General features: G+C 41.6%; 1 protein-coding gene across 1 annotated transcript in view; it reads right to left on the minus strand.

Moving 5' to 3' along the window:
* The window catches only part of LAMC1 (laminin subunit gamma 1), a 128,018-nt gene that overhangs the window by 30,333 nt on the left and 71,325 nt on the right, over positions 1 to 26,360 (minus strand). The window contains exons 2-11 of the mRNA XM_049634117.1: positions 14,943 to 15,247; positions 10,280 to 10,410; positions 8,020 to 8,186; positions 5,041 to 5,229; positions 4,153 to 4,270; positions 2,653 to 2,751; positions 2,427 to 2,563; positions 1,702 to 1,824; positions 1,421 to 1,610; positions 998 to 1,110 (exon numbers count right to left, since the gene is read on the minus strand). Of these exons, the coding sequence (XP_049490074.1) occupies positions 998 to 1,110; positions 1,421 to 1,610; positions 1,702 to 1,824; positions 2,427 to 2,563; positions 2,653 to 2,751; positions 4,153 to 4,270; positions 5,041 to 5,229; positions 8,020 to 8,186; positions 10,280 to 10,410; positions 14,943 to 15,247 (1,572 nt within the window). The remainder of the gene's footprint in view (positions 1 to 997; positions 1,111 to 1,420; positions 1,611 to 1,701; positions 1,825 to 2,426; positions 2,564 to 2,652; positions 2,752 to 4,152; positions 4,271 to 5,040; positions 5,230 to 8,019; positions 8,187 to 10,279; positions 10,411 to 14,942; positions 15,248 to 26,360) is intronic.

Consider the following 26,360-nt stretch of genomic DNA (forward strand, 5'->3'; position numbering starts at 1 on the left):
GATTCCTCAGTCACCCAATCCAAAATCCAAGAGAGCCATCTTTATAAACCCATTAATCGTTTCTCCTCCTCAAAATTCTTTTTTCTCCCTTGAGTCTCAGGGCATAGTCTTTAGATAACTATGTTTCTGGGTTGCACTTTTTCTCTATTTTTGGTCTCATTTTCAGTTAAAAAGTACTGCCCATATGTAGTCAACCTTTCAATTCCAGATCTGTCGTCCTAACTTATTCCTAAGCCCAGACCCATATTTCCAACAATTTATAAGACCTCTTCATCTGGATGTTCATGTAGGCATCTCAAAAACCAATACATCCAAGCTGCTGATGTCACTCACTATGCCACACCACCACTCTGACTCCACCCAAACAGCTTTAGCTTTCTACAGAAAAAGGTCCTCATTAAAAAAAAAAAAAAAAAAAAAAAAAAAAAAACTATAGGAAAAAAATTTTAAAGGCACATTAAGAAATAAAGAGGAGGCAATGTGAGTCAGTAGAATTACACTCAAGATTCTTAGAATATAGGGGGGCCTGGGTGGCTCAGTCAGTTAAGCATCCAACTTCAGCTCAGGTCATGATCTCACAGTTCGTGGATTCAAGCCTTGTGTCAGGCTCTGTGTGGACAGCTCAAAGCCTGGAGCCTGCTTTGGATTCTGTGTCTCCCTCTCTCTCTCTGCCCTTCCCCTGCTCATGCTCTCTGTCTCTCAAAAATAAATAAACATTTAAAAAAAAGGATTCTTGGAATACATGTAGATATAAAGTAACCTCATTAGGCTTATTCATTATGAAACAATGCCACTTATTAATTTTAGCAAATTTTCTCCAGGTCCTTGAATGTGGTTAAACAAATGCATTATTTTTACATGTACAACAAGGTAGTTTATACCACTTCTTTAGGATCAAGTTTTATAGTATTGGGACTTTAGAGATAAACTTTTACATTATTGTGGATCTTTTTACCCAATCGTCTTCTTAATTCTCTTAAATCATATCATAACTTACTTCTCTCACTGTATGTCCCACGGATCTTGATGGAGGTCAAATTGTTTAGGAGCTTCTGAAATTCAAAAGGTGTAAGAGGAGGCCTCCAAGGATAATCTGTTGCTTCATGGAGCCTAGAGAGAAAGAAAGATCTATATTAACCTCTATAAGGAAAATTCTGGGTACTGAGAAAGCATTTCTTATTCATTTAAGCCACCAACAATGCAAGGCTCTGACAATCTAACCAAGTCAGAAATGGATCTGTTGGTTTGATAATACAACTGCAAAGATACAGGTAAATAAAGGGAAGGCTTCCTTTTCCAAAACCACCCTTATAACCCAGACGTTTTTCTCCAACATACACCTTAAGGCCCAGTAAGACTGGTAAAGAAACTACTTTTAGAATTCTGGTCAAGTCAGATTTTCCAAAGAAGACGGTCTTACCTGAAGACGTATTTCACAGTGGTCTCACTTGGATAGGAATTGCCCTGAGCGATCAAGGGCACAGACACTCTCAGGCCAGCTCCTTCAAGCACCAGGTCTTCTGCAGACAGGCGAGTGTCTCGCCTGTCCACTCGAAAGGAGAAGGTGAGGTTCTGGCCATAACTCAACAACTGCTTGCCCAGGAACTTCGCTGGAAAGCAGACACAGTGGTGTGTGAGAACGTAACAATGAGAGTAAACAGGGACACACGTGGCGCCAGACTGCTTCCCAGTCTTACTTACCAGGAGCAATGAAGTATCTAGGAAAGTAGCTATCTGAGATGACGGCGACATCCTGCCTCTCTGAGGACCACTCGAGTGATGCTTCAGAGCCATCCCTTTGTTCTACATGCCACCCATCCTCATCTGCAAGCACAGGATGAGAACACAAGTGCCATCACCTCGTAAACATCCTGAACTCAGGTCCTCTATAGACCACAAAATATATAGAAAGTCAGCAATAAACAGTTTGAATACACGGCTCCTATAGCAGTACCTGTATATGCTATACCCCTCAAGCTATATTTTGATTTTTATGTAAATTTATACTACAGTACATTCTAAAGCCATGTTTTCATTCAATTAAAAAGCCAAACAAAGAGCCAAACAAAACATTATGTACACTGAAAAACAAAATGTTACCACTATCAAAAAATCCTCAAAATTATTAATTTTTTAAAACTACTATAAGTCTTGGGGTTTGGGTGGCTCAGTTGGTTAAGCGTCTGACTTCGGCTCAGGTCATGATCTCATGGCTCTTGGGTTCAAGCCCTGCGTTGGGCTCTGTGCTGACAGCTCAGAGCCTGGAGCCTGCTTCGGATTCTGTGTCTCCCTCTCTCTCTGCCCCTCCCCTGCTCATGCTCTCTCTCCCTCTCTCAAAAATAAACAAACATTAAAAAAAATTTTTTTTAAACTGCTGTAAGTCTAGTCTCACAATTCTGGGAGACAGAAGGGAAGGTCCAAATTACCGATCTGAAAGGTAGAGGTTATAGGATAAACACTGTAGCCGACAGCATTTGTACAGACAGAAGAATGCCCAAAGCAGAAGCAGGGTGTGCAACCTCTGGGATTAGATGATTCCAGATTAAAAAATCCAGGTTTGCACCTGAAAAACATAAAGATATAACCAGGAATTTGTTGTGCTTGAAATATGGTATCAGAAAAAAAAATACAGCTAGAGAAAGAATGAGCTACCTCTCACAATTGAAGCCTTCAACATTGTCTTTGCAAACACATCTTCCTGTTTCAACATTACATTCATCTATGCTGCCAGAAGGATTACAAGAGCATGGCCTATTGGATGGGAAAAGGAGTAAAACAATGAGAGAAATGAGAAAGAAATTCCACACTCAAAGCCAACTTTTGGTTTTACATGTTAATACATTTTATTTTTTAAAAAAAGGAATACATAAAAAAGTGAAAGAAGTCTTAAAATCAGTTTTATATATGAATTTGGTTTCAATTAAGAATACCTATCACATTTCTATACTAAAAACTCTGCTTAAAAAATAATATAAAAACAGAGAGGGAGACAAACTGTAAGAGACTCTTCAATACAGAGAATAAACTGAGAATTGCTGGCAGGGTGTTGGGTGGGAGGGATAGGCTAAATGAGTGAGGGACATCAAGGAGGGCACTTGTTGGGATGAGCACTGGGTGTTATATGTAAGTGATGAATCACTAAATTCTATTCCTGAAATCATTATTACACTATATGTTAACTAACTTGGGTTCAAATTAAAAAAAAAAAAAATTGCTCGGGGGTCTACAAAGACAGACCATCCAATTCTCTTTATCTTTAGTTTTTATAGTGTAAATCATCCATTTGTTCTAATATGCTAATAGAATGGTATTCAAGCACACTCTGCAATATCATTTTGTGATTCTCTATTGCTTAGGCAAGGAAAAAGAGATACAAAAAAATTACATTGCTTTTAAGGTGGCTTAGATGCATGTCTTCTAACATAGAGTTTAGTGTAAAATGTAATCTGAACAGAATCATGGCGTCATTCTTCCTTTCCAAGAAACTCCTGTTTACAAATCTTTACTTATGTACCAATAGAGACCAAATTGCAGCTTTCCTTTCCATTTCCGTATATTTCCTCTGTTCACCTAACCTTTCAACAACACTTCTGAATTCAACAGAGCATGTAATTATTGCACCATATAGAAACAGTTGGGGGAAACAAAGGGCATAGTGCAAAAGGTATAATTTATGGTGGCAAGCCATCCAGAAGAACATGGAAGGAATGTTCAATTTATTTTAAATATCTTTAAAAAAAAAAAAAAACTGTTTACGGGCACCTGGGTAGCTCAGTTGGTTATGCATCCAACTCTTGATCTCGGCTCAGGGCATGATCTCATGGTTTGTGAGTTCAAGCCCCAAGCTGGGCTCTGTGCTGACAGTGTGAAGCCTGCTTGGGATTCTCTCTCCCTCTCTCTCTGCCCCTCTCCTGCTCGCCTGTGCTCTCCCTCTGTCTCTCAAAATAAATTTTAAAAATTTTTAAATAAAAAAATAAAAACTCTGCCTAATCTCTGTTACAAACCAATCCTGGATCATCATTAGAGCTAGAAGTTTCGAATCCTGTTGACGATTATTATAAGGAAAAATGTTTATACAAACCACAAGATCTCTTGTTTTGAATCGACTACATTTAGATTCTGCCCCCTTTTCCTGGTTTTGAAAAGTCTTACCTGCATCCTGCCTCAGTGAGAGAATGGTATCCAGGCTGGCAGCGGTCACACTTATCACCCATCACTCCTGGCTTACAGCTACACCTGCCATAGCTATCACACTGTGTGCTGAGAGAACCTAAAATTTAAAGAGCTTATCAACAACCATGTATGAAAGTAAAATTAATATGCCAAATCAAAAAAAAAAAATGGTAACTAAAAACACTGCCTGAAACCTAATACGTAATCTCTAGATTGTCACGGAGGGAATAAAGATCAAATTTTAAATCCTCACTGTCTCAAAATAATATCCTTTTAAGCCATAACATTTTAACTTTCCAGACACACACCCTGCTCATCAATGTTGAAAAACAAGGCACTCTGCACCCAACGATAAACTGTACTCAAAACCAGTCCCTTCTCTGTGGGCAAGCACAGGATCCTTAAGGCCCACGTCTAGAACTTAAGTATATACAGGCACAACAAAATAAAGGTCAAACTCTTGAAAGAGTAGAACAGACTAAGAGCACTCTATGTTTCTGAACACACACCAACATACTGAGAAAGTTCAGCCCTCTAAGGACTGTAAACTAAACAAAGTCATTAACAAGGAAGAACTCACGAAACAGCTAACCTTTTACAGTCAAAGTTCAAACTGGTTTCTGGGATCGTGTTACTAATTATTTACAAAACCATTACTCAGGCCAACCCCACACTTTTATACACACCAGAAAATCATTTGAAAGCCTAACTTGGTTAAACAGAGTGGAGGTGGGGGTACAATAATGTACACACTTCCATACCTAACCTGTGCAGATACTTAGGAAACAAAGATTTTCTGGGGAGACAGGGAGCCCTTATTTTGTGTTTCAATCCATCAGGCTGAAGCTGACTCTGCCTGTCACTTACCCACAGGACTACAGTGACACGGAGAGCAGGCTTCGTTGTTCCCAAGGCGGAAGAAATTCTCCCGGCACCTCTCACATTTGGCACCATCCGTGTTGCCCTGGCAGTTGGTGCAATGGCCACCATGGCCGGTGGACCGGTATAGTTCAGGGTCAAAGTAGCATTCTTGTGATCGGCCATTGCAGTCACAGGCTGTTGGCCAAAACATATGGGTTAAGTCAGATCCATGTTCCTTAGCCAAACAGCATTTTCAAGACTCCAAGAAAACCAAACCATAATTTCCCATATCCCTGTGGCCCAAAGGGTGGTAGGATAAGACCGCCTACTTGATGCGTTGTTCATTTAAAAACAAAAAGGAGTATGTCAGTAAAGGGTTTAGATGGCCACATTATCAGTTTACCAAGAAATGGTCTTATCAAAAACAATGCCATCGGGGTGCCTGAGTGGCTCCGCTGGTTAAGCTCCTGACTGTTGATTTTGGCTCAGGTCATGATCCTAGGGTCGTGAGATCAAGCTCCCTGTCAGGCTCCACGCTGAGTGTGGAGCCTGCTTAAGATTCTCTCTCTCCCTCTACCGCTCATGCTCTCACTCTCTCTCAATAAAATAAAATAAAATAAAATAAAATAAAATTTCTTAAAACAAAACCCCCCGGGGCCACCATAAAATACAAGAAATTCCAGTACTTAGAATCTCTGGGCAATTGTTTAAATGCAAGTAAAAGCCAAGTTGAATTCTAATTTTTCTAAATCCTTATCCTTCATTCAATACCAGCTTCAAAAACAAGGTGCCAATTTATATGCGGGCTTTCATCTACCTCACTTTTCAGCCCTCAGATGATTCAAATACATTAAGACACTAACTTTCGAAGTGCCAGACTACTTGCATAGCCAGACTGGGGGAACCAGAGACACGTGAGGTAAGATTGGTGCCCCTGCAGATGGAGGCAGGACTGAAGGGACGTTCAGTGTCACTAGACACAGTCATCCACTGGGGACCCACAATGCCAACTATATTCCCTACACAATGCAACTACATTTTAAGAACACATACATGTAGTCACAGAAATTCTTTATTACATTTCTATTAAGTTTTTTTTCCTTAGAATTATATATTCCACACAAAGTACAGGCAGTATCTTAAGCACTAAAGTTTTATTTGATTTCAGATAAAGTTGTTTTAAAAAAATGTTTGAGTATACATATTTTCTTTTTTTCACCTCCCCTTCTTTATAATTATTTTTTTAATAGGATTATACTTGAATACTTTTTAGAAACTTGAATCACTGGTAGCAAAAATTAGAGTTGTGTTAAGTAACTTGTAGAACTCCCATTCTCTTCTTCGTTTGCTATTTCTCTTCTCTCAAGCCTCTCTAGATTATTCTGCACATCCCATCCCCAGCCAAACTCGGTCCATCCCCAGCTAAAAGGTTTGGTGGTCTGGGATGTGGAGCAGAACAGTTCCCTTGTCTACACTGTCCTAACCCCCAGGTAAAGCAGGTGCTGTGTCTCCTTTATCATCAGCTGGTGAGAAGGCAAACCACATGTCTGCTAGTGGTAAATTGGCAATCTGTTGTTTATTCTTCTCATAATGGTCCTGGAGAGACTCCAAATGTGACCCTATCATTGAACAGAATACTTGTCAAACACATGTGTACATTTATTTAAATGTCACATCTTAGGGGCATGTCATTCTTTTTGTTAAGACCTTAATCCTGTAGCTTCTAACACTAGATATTACAGTTCAGTAAAAGAAGAGAAAGTCAAGCAAGTATGTAGGAATTCTAGAGGAAGCTGCACAATTTATCTTCAGATCTGGGAATTGCTGAGGAAAAGGGAAGATAAGAAAATCTGCTCTAGGGGCCCTTGGGTGGCTCAGTCAGTTAACCACCCAACTTCAGCTCAGGTCATGATCTCATGGTTCATGAATTTGAGCCCTATATCAGGCTCTGTACTGACAGTTCAGCCTGGAGCCTGCTTCAGATTCTGTGTCTCCCTCTCTCTCTCTGCCCCTACTCTTTCCTTCCCTCCTTCCCTCTCTCTCTCTCCCTCTCTCCCTCTCTCTCAGAAATAAACATTAAAAAATAAAAAGAAAATCTGCTCTAGGCAACTAATAGAAATAGTCATGAGACAAAATATTGGTCGTTTCTCAAGGTTTCTGCCAACCATTCCAGTGAGTGTGGAGTGTCTTCTTTCTTATCCCTTTATCAAGAGTAGATGATAAATATTTATAAGGTCATAAAAAATTATATCTGCTTTAAAATTTTCTTATTTTTAAGTCCTTGGCAAATCACAATCACATAGTTTCATGGTTCCTTTCTCCTGAGACATCTTTCTCTATCTGTTCAAAATAAACCAAGCCATTATGAAGGGATAAACAATGTATAATATTTTTCACTTTACATTTTTCTAGAAATACTAGAATCTACTCTCCTTCCCAAAGCCACCCACATCTGCACGGGAGGAGAAGGAAGATTCTCCCTATTGGGCTCTTTCGTGAAATAAAGGAAAAATAATTTGGGAAAATCATCTTTTGAATGACAGTCTTAGTCTAGAAATCAACATATCCGACACATATTAATAAATGATCCTGACTGCTTGAGTAAATGACCATTGGCAGGAAAATATTCTACATGTGCAGCAAAGAAAAGACTAGAGAAACCAAATTTTACAGGAGGCTACACTTGCCCACTATTTGGATCTATGCAAAGTTCCAAACCTTGGAGATGCTGCCCCCACCCTGGTATGTGTGTTCATGAAGGAAACACAAAATGAGCATACTTTATATCCATAGCCAATTGCCTTCATCTAGGATTTTCCTCTGATGTGCGTGTAAGTTTACCGTTCCATGCTCTCAAATGATGGAAGAAGCACTGCCTTTCAGAGTTTTCCTTGCAAGGAGGAACAGAAGGAAGTCACCCATTCCCGCTCCCCACTCTGGAAACCCTCAAGATAATCTAACAGCTGGAGGCCAAGGGGCACTCACGCAGGCATTCGCTGGCACTCTCGGCGGTCGCCCTCCTCCACGGCCGGTCATTGAAGAAAGGCAGACACTTTTCACAGTCCACTCCGTAAGTGTTATGTTTACAATTACACACCAGCTTGTTGAATTCGTTCTTTACACACTCGCTTGCATGTCCGTTACATTTACACCTAGGAAGAGAACAGGCATTCAGAAATAAGAAACAGCCACAAAATCCCAGAAATGGATACAAAAAAATGATGTACAGAGAGAACTAAAAGCAACCTCAGAACATTTTTTAGTTTTACCACTCAAAACTGTAAACTGAGGAACTAAGCAAAATTAAGTAATGATTGAGTTTTTAGGTAGGAATTAAAATTAAACAAGCAAAAAAACCCCAAAAAACAAAAAAACACCACCACCCCATCTGTATTTAACCAGGGATGGGACATTGACCAGACATAAGAAGAAAGTCTCTAACAATTTCTGAGGCCATCTGGAGGATCACTTCCGGAAGTCAACTGCATGTGTCAAGGAGCGGCCAAGTGCAGAGGTTAAGCAGAGCATGGACTCTGAAGCCAGGATACATGTTTGAAACCCTGCCCTATGACTTACCAATGTAACTTAACCTCTGTGCCTTAGCTATTAAATAGGGATGATGAGAATGTGAATTTCACAGGGTTACTGAGAGGGTCAAGAAGCTGCTTTATTTATGTGCCTAGGATTGTGCAGGCATACTATAAGTCAATAATTATGTCAGCTATGATCTGTCATAATGATTTTCCTGATCTGAAGGTAGTAAGAGACATTCAACTACCATATGGAACTCTGGGAGCTTGATATTCTCTCAGGTTGTTTGGGGCAAGAATCCCTGAAGGATCCCTCGGATGCAGGCACAGTCATAAATTAAGGACTCATGGAAATGTCCATGAGTATTAACACACGTTCTGGTGTCCTGATGTTTCCCTCACTGGCTTCTTTACAGACAGAATCAGTTCCACAGCTTCCACTACTATGTCCTAATACACTCAGACCTTTCCTGAACATCTACAGTGTGCCAGATATATCCTAAATTTATATCCCTAGCTCTCATCTTTCTCCTGACTCCTATCCTTCACTAATGCACAAATTTACATATCCCCCATAACCTAAAATTTTAGATGTCTACAGCTCATCATCTCCCTAAATTAACTCATCTTCTTCACTTATTTCATTCATAGTGCCATCACTCTCCTAATCATTAAACCTTAAAATCATCTTTGCCTAAAGGACTGATAATTCTTGCTTCACAATGAAATCCACCTAAATTGTTCCTTTCCAATCTACTGTCACCACCCTAATGCCAGATATTTGTCATCTAACACCTACATCACAGCATCATAACAAGAATATAAATTCTCTTGATGGCACTCTTTCACCTTGCCTGCAACTAATCTTAACCACTGTTTAGATATCATAGTCTTACTTCAAAAAAGTACACGATTTCTCATTGATTACAGCCTCCATCAGCTTTCACTCCATTTACTCCAAATATTCACCAAGGAGGTTTTTCTTAAGCCTAGTAAGCCTATAATCTCCCAACCCTACACTTCTTTTTTTTTGTTTTTGTTGTTGTTGTTAATGTTTATTCGTTTTTGAGAGAGAGAGACAGAGACAGAGTGCGAATGGGCGATGGGCAGAGAGGGAGACACAGAATCCGAAGCAGGCTCCAGGCTCTGGGCTGTTAGCACAGAGCCTGATGTGGGGCTCAAACTCACGAACATGAGATAATGACCTGAGCCGGTCAGACGCTTAACCGACTGAGCTACCCAGGTACCTCCTCAACCCTATAGTTCTGCTCATGACACACCCACCCTCCTGAATCCCACCCACCTATCCTGCTTCCTTATCCAAATTCTACCCATTCTTCAAGGCCCAGCTTGGTTCCCATCTGCTTCTCTAGCCTGAGAGTTCTGTCTCATTCTCTGACATAGGGCCTCTTTTTATCTAAAACACGTGTTTAATTTTTCACACGTTCATACACTGCCTGCCCCATTCATTTGTACGATCCTGGAAGGTCAAGTCCTTTTCAGCAGGTGAATGTCCTATGCTTCCATGGTGGCTTCAGAGTGCCTGTTGCATCGCTTTGTGCTGAGGTGCCCAGCAAGAATTCAGCAAGGGCGCTGATTTGACAAGGTTATAGAAATAACAAAATTATTAATTAATATGGTTGTAAGAAAGTTGCTACACTCACTTCTAAACCAAAGCTCCAGTCATCTTCAAAGTTATTTAATGATTTACTTACCTACCACCCACAGCAAAATCAGAGATTGCATAATAGTAGGACTTGAGAACTTTGGGGTCGTTAAACACTTCATCTCCAAAGGTGTTCAGGCGATTGAGTGTGACTCTGATGTCAGTGGCAGTTACCCATTCCTGTGAGGGAAAAAAAATTAATAAAAAAAACAGAAAAAGGTAAAGGAACTGAAGATGAGGGACATATATGCAACAAAATTTTCTAAACTTTTCCAACAGTTAATATATCATGTGACTTGTGTCCTCTTCTAGCATTAAATCGGATATATTATTCGAGGACTCCCTTAATTTCCTAGTATTTTTCTCCTTCTGGACTCTTCCCTTCTTTTGATCTAAGTTGTTATCACTCAGAGTCCCAAAAAGCAGGAATAATAATCGTTTCTTCACAAGGCTGTTGACAGGCTTAGAGGAAATATACTTTTAAAGGCTTAGCATACAGGAGGGACTCCGTACACACGCCCCTTCTCTCCACCCTGTATCCGTGCCCCAAATCCAGCAGAGAAGCCAGCACAGAGCTCATGGGGCACCACAGTGGTATTAGATATGCTGGTCACTGTCTCCTCCTGCCCATTTTGTACCATCATCTACCTCTCCCTCCATCCCTAGTCCACTACTGATAGAGCTGGGAGAGACATCCAAGTACAAAATAATAAATCATCATGCTGGCTGGGGCCAATCAGATGCAGTTTTGTCCTGACCCTTCCCATAATGTCACTTCTCTGTGAGGCCTTCCCTGGCCACCCAACCAAACATTGCTGCCCACCCCAACTCCCTATTTCACTCTCCTGTCTTAATTTTTTTTAAGTTATTTATTTTGAGAGAGAGAGAGAGAGCGCGCGCGCGAGCAGGCGGAGGAAGCGCAGAGAGAGAGGAAGAGAAAGAATCCCACGCAGGCTCTGCACTGCCAGCGCAGAGACCCCCCCCGCAGGGCTCGAACTCACAAACCGTGAGATCATGACCTGAGCCAACATCAAGAGTCAGACGCTACCCAGGTGCCCCCTGTTTTATTTATATTGTCTCTTTCCATCACCTTCCCCCCACCCCGCCACTGCCACCGCCACCATCATTCTAAGCCCACCATTCTAATCACCACCAAGATTCTAAGCCCCACAAGAGAAGGACTTATCTGCTTTGTTTACTGCAGTCTCCCTGGTGCTTAGCATACAGTGGGTGCTCAAATACATAGGCTGAGCAAATGAACAAATCTGCAGAAACCACAACTGATCAAATTGGTAGGTGTACCATAATAACAGAGGACAAGAATGAAAGTTAAAGTTTTTCCCTAGGTTTTATGAGCTCTAAGCCCTTATAATAAATGCCCTTTCATTGAGCTAATTTTAGTCAGATGTTTACCTCTACGGTAGACTGTTATAATGATGATTCCAATGAATCATTCTGCCAGTGTCCACACCCTGCTCAGTCCCTTTCCACCCTGATTCTAGGCTGGGGCATGTGACTTGCTTTTGCCTAGGGGACATGAGCAAATGTGACACAAACAGAAGTCTGATAAGCACTTGTGCACTGGGACTTACTCTCTTGGAACACTTCTGCCATCATGCGAGGAAGCCTAGTCTAGTCACCTTGAAGCTTTAAGGCCACAGGGAGAGACAAACCCAGTTCCCAGCTGACCTGCCATTGAGGGAGCTCAGGTCAATACGGAATCAGGAGAAATAATAAATCACGGTCATTTAGAACTGTTAAGTTTTGGAGTAGCATATTATACATGACCACCCAAAGATGTCACTTCCACGGAAAGTCCTATCGTGGGACCACACGTGGGCATCAACAGTGGAGACGCAACAAGCAAATGCAGAGCAGCAGGCCGTCTGTGTTTCCAGGAGGCTCCCCATGAGACTGGGAGGCACACCCCTGATTAAGGAGCACAGCTTAAACCATGCCAAACACCTGGCATACAGAGCAACATCGAGGCCTCATAAAAGCTAATCCCCGTGAAGCCTCCAAGTATAATTAGAAAGGAGAAGAGATGATGATTCCACCGCATGCAAACTTGGAGCTCCAATAACAACACCCACTCATGGCCACAATGCTAGGAATCTTTTAGTCGTCTGTAATGTAAATAGCTAAACATATCTCTGTGTTTAATGCTTATTATCTCTCCTTCGAGCTTCATCTTTATAACAGCTTCCCTTGAATAAAAGCTTCTCAAGAGTTAGGTTTAAGTCATTTTTTTCACAATGGGCATCTTAAAAAGAACAGGCTCTGGAGCTAGCCTTTCTAGGTTTTGAATCCCATTTCTGCTACTTAAAACTGCAATTTGGGATCAGTTACTTTACCTCTCCTGATAAATAATGCCCATGCCTCATCTGTAAAATGAAGATAATAAAACTGTCTACCTGCCCCCTGCCCCAAGAAGGGAGGGGCACCTGCACGGCTCACTTGGTTGAGTGCCGAACTCTTGATTCTGGCTCAGGTCATGATCTCGCAGTTTCAGGAGTTCAAGCCCCATGTCAGGCTCTGTGCTAAGCATGGAGCCTGCTTTGAGATATTGTCTCTCTCTCTCTCTCTCTCTCTCTCTCTCTCTGTGTGTGTGTGTGTGTGTGTGTGTGTGTGTCTCCCCCTTCTCCCTCTGCCCCTCCCCTGCTCGTGCATACTCTCTTTCAAAAAATAATAAAAATAAAAATAAATAGAATTTTAAAAGTGTCTACATGTAGAGTTATTATGAGGGTTAAATGAGTACATATAGCTAATATATCTCAAGGGCTCAGGACACTGCTTGGCACTTATAGCAAGTGTTGTAATAAAAGTTGACTATTATTATAAATCAGTATATGCTTAATAATATTCATATACAATGAAACCAGGAAGGGTCTCCTCTCCCATCTGGGAGATCACAGCTTCTGGAGAGAGGCACAGGAAGCAATGAGGAAAAAGGGTCATTATCAGCTAAAGTCAAATCAGCTAACCCTCCTTGGCAACTGGGTATGAAAACCAGACCTCTTACATTCAGAGGCACATAATTAATGTTTTTGCATAATGACAGCAACTGACCAAATCGATTACAGATGCCCATAGCATTTTCACCACATTCAGTCTCATGAGTTCCTATGGCATAAAGAGTAGCAAACATCAGGGATGCCTGACTGGCTCAGTTGGTAGAGCATGTAACTCTTGATCTCAGGGTCATGAGTTCGAGCCCCACGCTGGGAGTAGTACTTTAAAAAAAAAAAAAAAAAGAGAGAGAGAGTAGCAAACAGAATCCCTACAGCTGGGGGAACCGCTTCAAGATAGGCTGACAAGGCATACAGTTAGCAAAGGTGCCATAAAATCACAGTCACATAATGTCACTGCTTTTTCCCGCTGACTATACCATTGTCTCTGCAGGACAGTAAAATAGAATAATCTGGATAGTAAGAAACTAAGCTAGCAAATGTTTGCTAGTTGATCAGCTTAAGAAAATTGTAGATCACATCTCCCCTAGACATTCAGTCTTCTGTGTTTTCATCTATCAAAAGCAGTTAATTCTTCCTACTTATTTTGAATACATCTTATCACCATTGCAAGAAACACGTTACTCAAAGGCCTTTGCAGACATACTCACTGCTCACCATAACCTCAGACTTTACCATGATCAAGATGTACAATCGCCCAGCAAACTACAGAAATATAATGGAAGGGAAGAATTGGACCCACAGAGAAATAGATTCTCATCTTTTGACACAATGCAAAGCCATACAACCAATTTAGAAAGTCTCTGAATATAATAAATTTCAAAGAGAAAGCGTGAGAAGACACAAAAGCATGAAGCCCAGAAGAATGAGCGGACTCCCTACTTAGAAATCCCAACAGCTTTTCATAAAATGTACACAGCATTTGCAAACCCACATCCAGTCTTTGTCTCAGTCAATTAATACAGGCTGTCCCCATTTAGATGTTAACTTCAGCCACATGACAGAAGCATCTCCAATTCTGTGTTACAGAAAGATTCCAAATTATGGCATATAAGGAATATGTGCACAGAATTTCTGAGAAAAAGGACAGCTTTAATTCTTTTTGTGCTTAAATGGAGAAAAGTTTCTATCTTGATGCTCAGGCACTATACCATGTGTACCTAAATTTATATCTTGTCACAAACACCAGTGCCTTTAGGTGATGAGAAGTTTTTATGACTGACAACAGAGCCAAACAGACCCAGTCCAAATTTCCCTGCACGGTTACGAAGAAGGACGGCATTCTCAGATGTTGCTCCAATTGTTCCCCCTTGCGAACACTAAAAAATACTTTTCCTTTTGTCAAATCAGAGAAGAGATAAGAAAGGATGCAAAAATAATGGGTAGACTCAAATACTCTCTTCAAAAGGTCAGAAGCAAAATGTTTCCACTGTGAGTAAAGAGCCAAGTTAAAATTGTTCGGCTTTCAAGATTTCTAGAAGCTGTAGCCCAGAAATCACTGGTGCGTGCACAGGGATAGAAGAACATCGTTTGGGAAGCAGGAACAAAACGATTCTTCTTCCCATACTGAGCATCTACAGGAGAGCAGGATAAAATCCACCTGTCCGTCCTGCTGGGGTAGATTCCACACCCACCCCCTCCCTCTGAAGTGGGACCAAAGGCCCCCATACAATCCATCTTCCTGCATCCCGTAGGTACATGGAACAACTAACTGGAGGCAAAGCTAAATTCTGGATGCATTACCTGCAGCACCGGACTATTGTCGAAGTTGTAGGCACTCGGCCTTCCTTCTAGGGTTGAAAAGGCCACATTGCCTCCAGTCAGAGGGGAAATATCACTGAATTCATCTGTGCACAAGGCCTGCTGCTCATCTCCTCCTGTCCTGATGAAGCCGCGGTTTGCCTTCGAGTAGGTGTTCTCGCAGGAGCCGCTGTAATACTGGTAAGGAATCCAGGGCCCATCTTCCCGTGTGCGCTTGTAAATGGCGAAGCTCTCCGGGCGGCTGGTGTGGAACTTGAGGCGCACGTATGTGATGTCAAAAGCTTTTCCTGTGAGACAAACAAGACATTCAAAAGTCATACATAGGAAGCAAAGAAATTCCCTCTCTTCCCAGTTTGCTTTGGAACTTGACGAAGAGAGAACACAAACTGCCCTGTGCACCCTGGACCAAGATGGTTCCAGAACACATGACACATTGGCTGTGTCCATTAGGCAATTGGAAACCTGGAAATAGTGGGTGTTTTCCCTGAGAAATGACAAGTTATAGTTGGGTTCATAAGTTGGCTCATAAAAGCTTGTTTAGGACATGCATTGTTGAAATTTTGTTTGCCATGAAAAATGGTAGCACTGTACTTCTATCAAACAAAAGCAAAATTGAATTAGAAAGTACATTTATTCTTAATGCTGGTGCTTCAGCATGAACAATTTAATTAAAAAAAACAGAAAAGAAAATTTTTGCTGACTTTCTAGATCAGTATTCTGGAAACTTTCAAGGTATTTAAAAACTCACTCTATTAACTATAATGTTACTTCTTGATGCAGGAGGACTATCTTCAGCACTATTCTTCTACTTATCCACCAAGTTAAGACAGGGATTTGAGAAAGAGAAAAGGACAGTGATTAAGAGATGGGGCAGGGAGTAGAAAAGGAAGAAAAAAAATTCCTCTAGCAGCTGAACAAAGAGAAAAAAAGGGAGAGAGAGAAAAGGAGAATGGGAGTTTAAAGAACTTGTTTGAATATGTTCAAAGGAGAATATGCAAGATCTGAACAGGGAAAGTCGGCAAAAGGGACGAACTGGGCTGCTGTCTTCTGGAGGAAGAGCCACCGGTCAGACAGCTCCCTGTGGCAGCCAGGGTGTGGTCTGATGGCTGGGACACCTTGGTTGCCAGCCAGTGTGCCTTCAGGTGGGTCAAAAAGACAATGTGCAACTGTTTTTAATCACCTTTCAAGCACAAATTGGGTCTTTCTCTGACAATGTTTATCCTCTGCAACTTCCATGCTATAGTGAAGATTACAGACCGGCCAACAAGTATTTATTGGGCACAACTACATGTTCAGTCCTACACTATACACTTTGGGGCACAGAATGTGTTAGACATAAAAGGTCCTTGCACTCAAAGACCTTACAGTCTTTCCTCCCCAAGTGGATTAACTCCACAGGAAGAACCAGCTCAGTCCTCTCTTATAAAGCTCACAGAAGAGGAACTCCTGCACACTCTCAGAAGTGTTGAGGAGAGACTTCTGCCATCCTCTTACTTCCATGTACCTGCTCATCCTCAGGGGACGAGTGATGGTCACGTGTGGCCTGGAATCTCCTCAGCTCACTCTCCAGCTGCCTGCCTAAGGTCCTGTCCTGGACTCCTCAATGCAAGGCAGTGTGTCTGCCTCTGTGCCAGGGAGGCCTGCTGTTGTCCTACTACTAGATGCGGGACTAAGTGGGTGAGTTCAACTGGGCTGGAGAGGAGGGGACGGGGGGAGAGCAGAAAGCCCATGTAAGTCATGTGTCCAGGCTCTATTCTTTAGTCCAGTATTATCTACAATAAACTAATATGATGAGCCATATCTAACTATTTCTTAGGCGGTCTAGATCTTAAAAGATAAGTTTAATTAACTGTCCCCCATATACACGAAACACACATACAATTTTGAACACAAAGGTGTGTGGCATGATGGAGAGAACGCAGGACTGGGCGTTATGAGACCTGAGCTCAGGTCCTGGCTCCTTCAATGACTAGCTGTGTGATTTCTGTTCCACCATTTTCTCCTCTGCAAAAATGAAGGTGATGACCCCTGAGCCCTTTACCTCAAAGTGTTGTTGAAAGGACAAACTAAGATATTACGTATACCTGGTTAACTGTAAAACTCTATACAAATATAAGGCATTATTATAATGGAGTTTAGAAAAAAAAAATCCTGAATTAGGATCCCGACTATGTTCACATGTAAAGGTCTGACTGGGCCAGGGACTACCTAGTATAGTTGCTAAAGAGTAGGACACAAATCTGGATCTTCTACCTAAGATGCAGTACTACATTTTGTTGGACACAGGTTATGAAAATCCAGTTTGCAACTGTCTTGTTAAAAGAATGAAAATTTAACCTCTATCTCTGCTGTATCAAAACCGTTAAGGTGTGTTCCCTTTGAATGAGGGCGTGGATTTTTAATATAATATCTATGGCATGCCAGAGATGATCTAAGACATTCTGGAATGGTAAAACAATTGAGTTCTCTTCAGGACAGGTAGTCTGGGATGCTCAAAGGCTTACTCACTAACCTGTGGATTACAGATTACCCTTGGCTGTTTCTACTCTCTCTGTCTCCATTTCTGACATCTCATTGTTCTTTAACAACCCAACCTGCAGGAGACTGGATCAAAGGAGAGAAGATAAAATGGAGCTGGGTATGTTGTGTTCCAGACTAAAATCGGCATCACAGAGCCACACTCTGAAAGAAATGGGCTTCTGTGGTCCCTCTCACTGCTGCCACAGACATAGCACCGGGCGGCAGGCAGAAGGTGAGTAAGCAACATTGCTACTAGCATTAAACTCTGAAGCAAACTAGTTCACTGGTGCCGGCCGCACTCACTGAACCTTGTTTTTGGAGCTGCCTTTTTCCTTCCGACCCACGGCCACAGCTGGAAGAGAAAAAGGTCTCTGCGGCAACCGGTAAAGGAGGCTCACACATGCCACATGACAAGACGGCCACGTACACTGCCCTCCGAATTAGAGTCAGTCCAGTGGTGGAGGCAGACCACTGCAATTCCCCTGCGATGAGTGCTTTGACAGGACAAGTGCACAAAGTTCTGGGAGCATGGAGGAAAGTCACCTAACCTGGACTTGCAGGGTCAAAAAACATTTTCTAGAGGAAGTAACATCAATATCCAGGACCTGAGGAATGTAGAGGAAGTACCCAAGCAAACAGGGATCAGTGGTCGAGGCAAATGAAACAGCATGTATGAAAACCCAAAGAACACAGAGGAGTGATCACTGAGAATCAGAGTTGTGTAACACAGCGAGAACTGGAGAGAGTGGCTGGAGATGGACTCACCAGGAAGGACAGCAGGCCAGGCCTGAGGCCATGTTAAAGAGCAACTTCAACCTAAGGGCAATGGTGAGCTGCTGAAGGATTTGCACCAGGAAATACATGATCAGATTTGACTTTTATAAAGATCACTCTGGCCACTGGGTAGAGATTAGGTTGGAAGGGACAGGATTAAAAGTAGGGAGAAAAGAAGATGTGGCAATAATCCTGGAGAGATGACGGTGGCTGAACTAAAAACAGGGGCAGCCGGAATAGAAAGAAATGAGTGGATTTGGGTGAGATGGAGGAAGCAGACCGCAGTAGTAACTTGGTGACCAATGGAGAGTAAGAGGGAGCAGGAGCCACCTCTGAAAGCCTCCTCTTCTTTTACTCTGTTGACATGTTGTTTCACTGTCAAAGCTTCTTTTCTAGAAATAAGGTAGAAGGATTTAAAATAACAGTTTCCTAATTTACAAACAAGTCGATGGAGCGCAGAGCCACCCACTGAAATAGAGGACAGGGGAGGTTAAGCAGGACTGGAGGCAGCGGTAGAGGGCAGGATGGGGACATGAGTTCAATTCTGGATGTACTAGTTTTGAGGTGTCTGTGGGTCATCTAAACAAGAGGAAATGTCTAGTATGAAGTTGGATGTGAGTGGTCTGAAAGCCCAAGAGAGACGTCTGAGTCAGATATATAGATTAGCATGTAGATGGATGGTGAAGGTTGGGTATGGTTGAGACCAATGAAGCAAGTGTGCTGAGTGAGAAGAGAGTTGACTTTTGAGATCACTCTCAGGAGCATCAACATTTAAAGCACAGACAGCAGATGGTAGGACTACAGAGGAGGCTGTGAGGCCAGAGAGACAAGTAAGAGCATCAATATCATGGAAGCCAAGAAGGTTTGAGGAAGAAATAATCACTGGTATTAAAATATGCTAAGAGAGTCATGTAAGACAATGACTGAGATGTCCATTGGCTTCAAGCTACAAACGGGTCACTGCTGTACTTAGAGCAGTCCTGTGGGCAGGGTGGGTGGGACTGAAGATGAATGGCAGATAAAAGGTAGGATAGAGGGGCGCCTGGGTGGCTTGGTCGGTTAAGCGTCCGACTTCGGCTCAGGTCATGATCTCACGGTCCGTGAGTTCGAGCCCCGCGTCGGGCTCTGTGCTGACCGCCTGGAGCCTGTTTCAGATTCTGTGTCTCCCTCTCTCTCTGCCCGTCCCCTGTTCATGCTCTGTCTCTCTCTGTCTCAAAAATAAATGTTAAAAAAAAAAATTAAAAAAAAAAAAAAGGTAGGATAGAAGATACAACGAGTGTAGTCACCTGCTATAACATTTGGCAAGGTGGGGGGCAGAGAATGAAGAGAAGGGGATGGAATGTAGGGTCAAGGAAGATTTTTCTTTCCTTTTTGTTTTTTTAGATAGGAGATATGAGGTTGTATTATATGCTGTTGTGGTCGAGTCAGCTGACAGGGAAAGACTGAATGTGGAAACAAGGCTAGGAAATAAGAATGGGATTCTGTGCTAATGAGAGAACTGGCTCCATACAGGAGAAAACCCGTACCCTTACTTTCTATGTAGGAGCAAATGCAAATGACTGAGTAGGTTTTAAGGAATGCAAGTTGAAAGAGTTCTGATGACTTTATTTTTTCTGTGCAGTGAAAATCACAGGTACCTGCTAAGGGGTTGAGAGCAAAGCCAATGGGAATATCTGAAGAGGGGGTAGAGACTTCATAAGAGCCACTGTAGAGACCACAGAGAAAGTGGACTAGAGGAAAAGAATCCTTGCTGGGCAGAAACAGGGCTGCCAAGAACAGGGTACAGACTTTGCACAGATATCTCTGTGTGGGTGCAATTTTCTACAGCCACTTCATACCCCTTTTATGGATAAGAAAAGGGGATTGAAATTACATCAAGGATTTGGAATCTAATCTGAATAAATAGGGAAGCAAATACAGAAAATGGAGAAGAGTCAAGGCCTGAGTTATCTATCCACAATTACCTGTAGTCATGGATAATCAAAAACTGGGAAACTAAGGAGCTGGCTTTTATTCCATTAAACAGCTGCAGTCAAGACCTGTCATGGACAGTCGCTCTCCTCTCTTTCTCCCTCATCATACCTCCCTACTCTTTATCTATCCATCCTACTCATTTCACAGTGGACAAAATGAAAAGATCTAGTTAAATGGTAGATAAATAGGACACAGGACCAGGTCTCCTGATTTCTAGTCCAATGATAGCTTCTCTACTATTTTTACACTGTGGGAGCATATAAAAGTAGGCAGTATGACTTTAAGGTAAAGAGGCCAAGCCAAACAATTAAGAAAATCAGTAAGTAGACGTCTGGAAAGTATTCCAGCAACTATACAACTAGAACATCCCCCCTCCTCCCCTCAACTCACCTCACGTTCATGCACATGAAGACTAACCATAGATATACACACCCTCAAGAAAATATTTAGCTTCTGAATGTTCTACTGCTTTCCCCCCTCCCCCTTACACATTCCTTCCATAAACAAAAAGACTCAAGTACAGATGTTTAGAATGAGGCACACAAAATTAACTATTACTTCCTGCTCTGATTCCTACAGTTCATGCTGGCTGAGGGAACGAGAGAAGGGGAGGCGGGGGTGGGGTGGGGTGGGGGGAGTGTCTGAACAATGAGAATTCAGCCTTTGTTCACGCAGGGCCAAGCCAAGGAATTCTGCTTAAGCCTCCTACGTGGTTAAGTATTTCTAATCTTTCTGAGTAGGGGAGAAACCCTTGCTGTCTTAGAACTGGATTCAAGTACTGACTGCTGGGGAACATAAATGCCTCTCTGTTATGTGCAGCTCAGAAGAATTCCATGAGGATCTTGTGAAACAGCCCTCTTTACAGTGAGGTAATGAACGACAATGGCTATACAGAATTTTCCAGAACTTGAAAATGCCCTTCCATGGCCTGAATTCAATGAAGAGAACCGGTTCATTCTAAAGTATCAAATCAGGAGTCACTGATTCACTATTCTTCTTACGTGCTAACTCCTTAGAGTCAGAAAGTGACTGTTCTCCTTGAAGTCAAACTGGACGTTTGCAGTACACAACTTCAGTAAGGTTGTGGTGCATAAAGGCAATTAGAGATGGCAGACGCTCAGGCTACTAAATGGGATTCTCCAAACAGTTAACACAAACAGGAGGTCACAGAAGGCAACTATTTGAAAACGTTTTCATTTCTGTTAGTATAACTGCTGGCTGAAATAAGAGTTCCCAGGACAACGTGTACAGCTGCGGACCAGCTGTTATTGTTCCACCTCGGCAGACAGATTGTGCAAATACGGCCTGGCCCGTCAAGATGACCCAGGGCCAAGTGAATGCTGAATGTGGGATCCTCAAGTGGACACAGATGGGTGATCAGAAAGCATAAAGGGGAACAATCACACACAGAATGTGTGGAGGTGAGATGGTGCACGGAGTTCATGCCAACCACTAGAAAACTCAGGCCGAACCACCCGTTGAAAGGCTAGTTTCTATGGCCTGAAACTCATCCTCAAAATAGGTGGTTTTTAAAAACTTATTAGCCCACTTCTTTCCCTTAAATTTTGGTGCTCCTTTTTCATCCCCTCTCTCTTGTAAATCAGCTAAATGCCAACAGTGCAAGGGGACAATTCTGTGCGAGGCATATCTAAATCAGCACAACTTACAGTCGAGGAAAAGTAACCTTCATAGCTTTGACAAACAGTCATTTTAAATTGAATTTATTGAAGCGACTGCAATGGAATTTACAATTTGAGGAAAGCATCCCTATCAAATGAATAAACAAAAGGCTTCAACAGTGCAAACTTCCTGAATACACGCAATGAGCACTTCCTATCACACATGTGCCACTGTCCCGACAGAGGCATGCTCAGATTAGTGGCGCTGGGCCATGGAGAGTTTCAATCCCAAATATACAAAGCAGGTAGATAAAGGAGCAGAGAAGATAATCATTTTAGAATTCTTTTAAAAGCTAAAATTCTGTACCAAAGGCTATTTCTAAAAGTAATGCTGTGGCTGTAACAATGGAGCTAAGGGGAAAACAGAAGTTTTGAAGTTGATTGGCAGGATCTGGGGAAGACAAACCCATAATCTCTTAGGGAAACTAGATGTTTCCATAAAGTACCAATTTAAAGTTTAAGCCAAAGAAGACAGTTCCACTCTCTCCCTACCACTCCCCCCACAAACTACTGGTAACTTGGTGCTATTGCTGAATAAGACCAAGGCACCAACCTAGTACAGCAATCCTCAAAAAGTAAAATCTTGCTGCTTGTATTACCCAACTGCAATACCCAAAAAATGCCATATACTTTTTAGCAAATTAAAGGGTCAAAAGTGATTTGGCTTAACACACTAATTAAATATGAGATCATCAGACAGTCAATGTGTGAACAGAGAGGACTCTTAACACTAGAATATCAAATAGTCTTGGACGGTACTTTCAAATAGGTGCAAATTTTTATTGGAGGTCACAGATATTTTCTATCATCTAGACGTACAACAAATTTATCCTCACTTATATATCTTTATCATTTTAGTTGAAACCTTCACCAAAAGAAACAAAACTGCCAAGTAAAATTGCACTCCAAGAACTGGGCATATGCTTTATTAACCCAAACCTCATGTTTATAAGACTCAGTACCGACTCTAATTCAGGCTAGTGGGTCACAAGCATGCCTGAAATCCTTGAGCCAAGCTAAAGGAATGAAGCCAGCATTTACTCCCACTCAGCCAAGCTGAGTCAAAAAATCCACTCAGCTGAACAATAGAGTTCTAACTATTAGGAAATGACTGACATGTGGAATTTAATGGAGTTACATAAAGAAAATAAAGAAGTTAATTATAACACTAAGGAAACAGAAATAAAGAGGCAATGAAATATAAGCAGCATGAAACCAATACGTTAAAAAAGTCTAATTATTAAGATATGAAAAAGAAAAAAGACACCATAGTTTTATGGGAGGCTATTTCTTGTTTTTTGACATCCATGCACTATTAAGAATTGACTAATTTTTTCTTTTATCAACAGAAGAATAAAGAATGGTAAAAGAATAGTGAGAAAATCTAAGGGGGAAAAGATTCTCATATACAATTACGATGATGCAATAACAGACTAAGATCGACTCTGATAAACCCTCCACTCCCCAAAGTCACAGAAAGTTGACCAACCATGTACTTTTATTTATTTAACAACTACTTGCTAGGTGAGTTTAAGTGAAAGTCCATCAAGCTATTTAGAATACTCAATCCTTCATTTTGCTACAATGCCTTTTACTTTCTAGTTTAATTCATAATAAACCTGGCCCTGTCTTTCCCTACATACTATTGGTATCTGTCCTCAAAAGAAGAAACAACTACAAATACCGCAAAATATGTTAAATTCCAAAATATCTTTCTCAGTTTTCACAATTGCTTAATTTCTTGCCACAGCCACCCATTAGGTCAAGGATCAGAGCCAAACTGCTCTTGATAATTCCAAGTCCAAATTCTTCCATTCATTCAACAAATATTTACTAGGCACATATTGTGGCACTGTTCTAAGTATAGGACTAGAGCAGAGAATAAGACAGACAAGGTCCCAAACTTGTAGGGCTGACAGCACAGTAGGGAGTGAAGTAGGTAAGGGATAGATAACAATCACAAATCAAAACAAAAATGTAATGCATTAGATGATAAATGACACAGTGAAGAACAAGGTGGAAATCATCGAGAAGTGCTATTTAATACACTGTCACCAGAGATGGCCTCACTGACCTGGATAAGGTGACATTTGAGGAGAACGAAGAAGGGAAACAGACCTCTGGGAGAGAGCATTCTAGGAAAACCAAATGCGAATACCCCTGAGGCAGGAGAATCCTGGCAAGTTCTGGGGAATGGTGAGGAGGCCAGTGTGGCTGAAGTAAGAGCGGAAAAGAAGGAAAGTGTGGGGGATGAGGTCAGAGAAACTGACGGGAAGGAGGGATTGCCAATCATGTATGCCTTGTAGGCCACTGTAAGACTTGGGCTTCTACTTTGAATGATACGAAAACCCTCTGGAGGATCTTGTCCAAGGGAGTTACATGACCTGACTGGTATTTTAGAAGGATCATTCTGGTTGCTTTACTGAGAAAAAACTATAAAGGGGACCAGAGAAAGACAAGCAGGCTAATGAGGGGCTTTTTGCACAAGGCACAAGATAATGGTAGGTTGGTCCAGGCTGGGATCAGTGAGCAGTGATCAGATTCTGGCCCCATTTTGAGGCTAGAGGGAGCCAGTTATACTGATTGCATGTGGGGTGTAAGCTGTGGTGGAAGCAACTGGAAAGATGAAGGTGCCATTTATTTAGTGAAGAATATGACAGGAACAGGTGTAGGGATGGAGAGCAAGAAAATTAGGAGTTAAGCTCTGGATATTTTGAGATACTTATCAAACTTCTAAGTGGAGGTGTCAAGTTGACAATTAATGTATGCAAGTCTGGGGTTCAGAAGAGCTCCAAGCAAGAGAGAGAAATCTGGAAGTCACCACCATACAGATAATGTTGAAAGCCATGGGGTTAGATAAAAAAAAAACACCTAGAGAATGGATATAGATAAATGAGAGGTACAGAACAGGGTCTTGGGACATACCAACATTTAGAAGTGGGGGAAGAAAAAAAGGACCCAACAAAGGAGACTCAAAAAGGAACAGCCACTGAAGCAGAAAAAAAAAAAAAATCAATAGAATTTCAGTGACCAAGTTTTTTTTTTTCAGCTTTTTAAAAAATTTCAATCCAAGTTTATTCACATATAGTGTAATAATAATTTCAGGAATAGCATTTAGTGATTCCTCACTTACATATAATACCCAGTGCTCATCCCAACAAGTGCCCTCCTTAATACCCATCACCCATTTAGCCCATCCCCCTGAACACTCCACCAGTAACCCTCAGTTTGTTCTCTATATTTAAGAGGCTCTTATAGTTTGTCTCTGTCTCTGTTTTTATCTTATTTTTGCTTACCTTCCTCTATTTCATGTTTTTTCTCCCCTTAAGTTCCACATGTGTCCTTTTGAATCAGCACTTTTGCATCCTTTGGATAAATACCTAGTAGTGTAATTGCTGGGTTGTAGGGTAATTCCATTTTTAATTTTCTGAAGAACCTCCATACTGTTTTCTAGAGTGGCTACACCAGTTTGCATTCCCACCAGCAGTGCAAAAGGGTTCCTCTTTCCCCGCATCCTTGTCAGAGGCCAAGTCTTAAAACACATTTTAAGAAGAAGAGAATGGCCAACAGAGTCAAATACTCCTTAAAGACTGAGAAAGATGAAGACTGAGCCATTGGTCACTGGATTCGACAACCTCGAGATTTACTGCTGCCCTTGACAACAACTGGTGTGGTAGAATGACAGGGATGAAAGCCAGAGAATGTGTGTGTGTGTGCACATGCATGTGTGAGTGTGTGTGTGTGTGTGTGTGTCTCCGGTGGGGAGGGGCTGCAGGGATTGGAGACAGCTAATAAAAACAATTTTCTGAGTAATATTGCTATAAAGAAATAAGGTGGTAGGTGGAGGAGAGAAGGAAGGGTTCAAGAGGAAATTGCTTTAGAAGGTGGGGAGACAGTATGTGTTATGTCAATAGGAACGATTCTTTGCAGCAGCTGAATTTACACTGAGCAGTGAGGCTCTTTCCCAGTGTAGATAAATGAAAGTGTGTAAAAGAGACCCACTTTGGTCCGTAATAAAGTTCTTTGAGACTTCTCATAGATCTCCTTCCAGAAAGAAGAAATAATGGAATGGACAAGGGTTACTGTAAGTATCTAGATTAAAAAGTTACCTGGTACCCCAAAACCACAGAAGCTCCAGAAGGATGCTCCCCAGTAGAGCCAGCCCAGGTCTAGTCTTTCCTAGACCCATAATCTAGCCCATGATAAGGACCAACTGCCTATCAGAATCACCTGGAAAACTTCTGAAAAAAATGCAAGTCGTTGAGCCTCATCTCCTGAAATTCCATTTTTAAAGGTTCTAGGTGAGCTCCCCATATCTGTATTTTTAAAAGCAACCTGGGTGAGTTTTTATGTACAGTTATATTTGAGAAATATTGCCCTACTGTAAACTCTTCTTCATCTTGGTTCTCATGCTTCAAAGATTTAGGTAGGGAAAGAGTTCTGACCTTAGTGC

The sequence above is a fragment of the Panthera uncia genome, chromosome F1, assembly GCF_023721935.1.
Source record: "Panthera uncia isolate 11264 chromosome F1, Puncia_PCG_1.0, whole genome shotgun sequence".
Taxonomy (NCBI): Eukaryota; Metazoa; Chordata; class Mammalia; order Carnivora; family Felidae; genus Panthera; species Panthera uncia.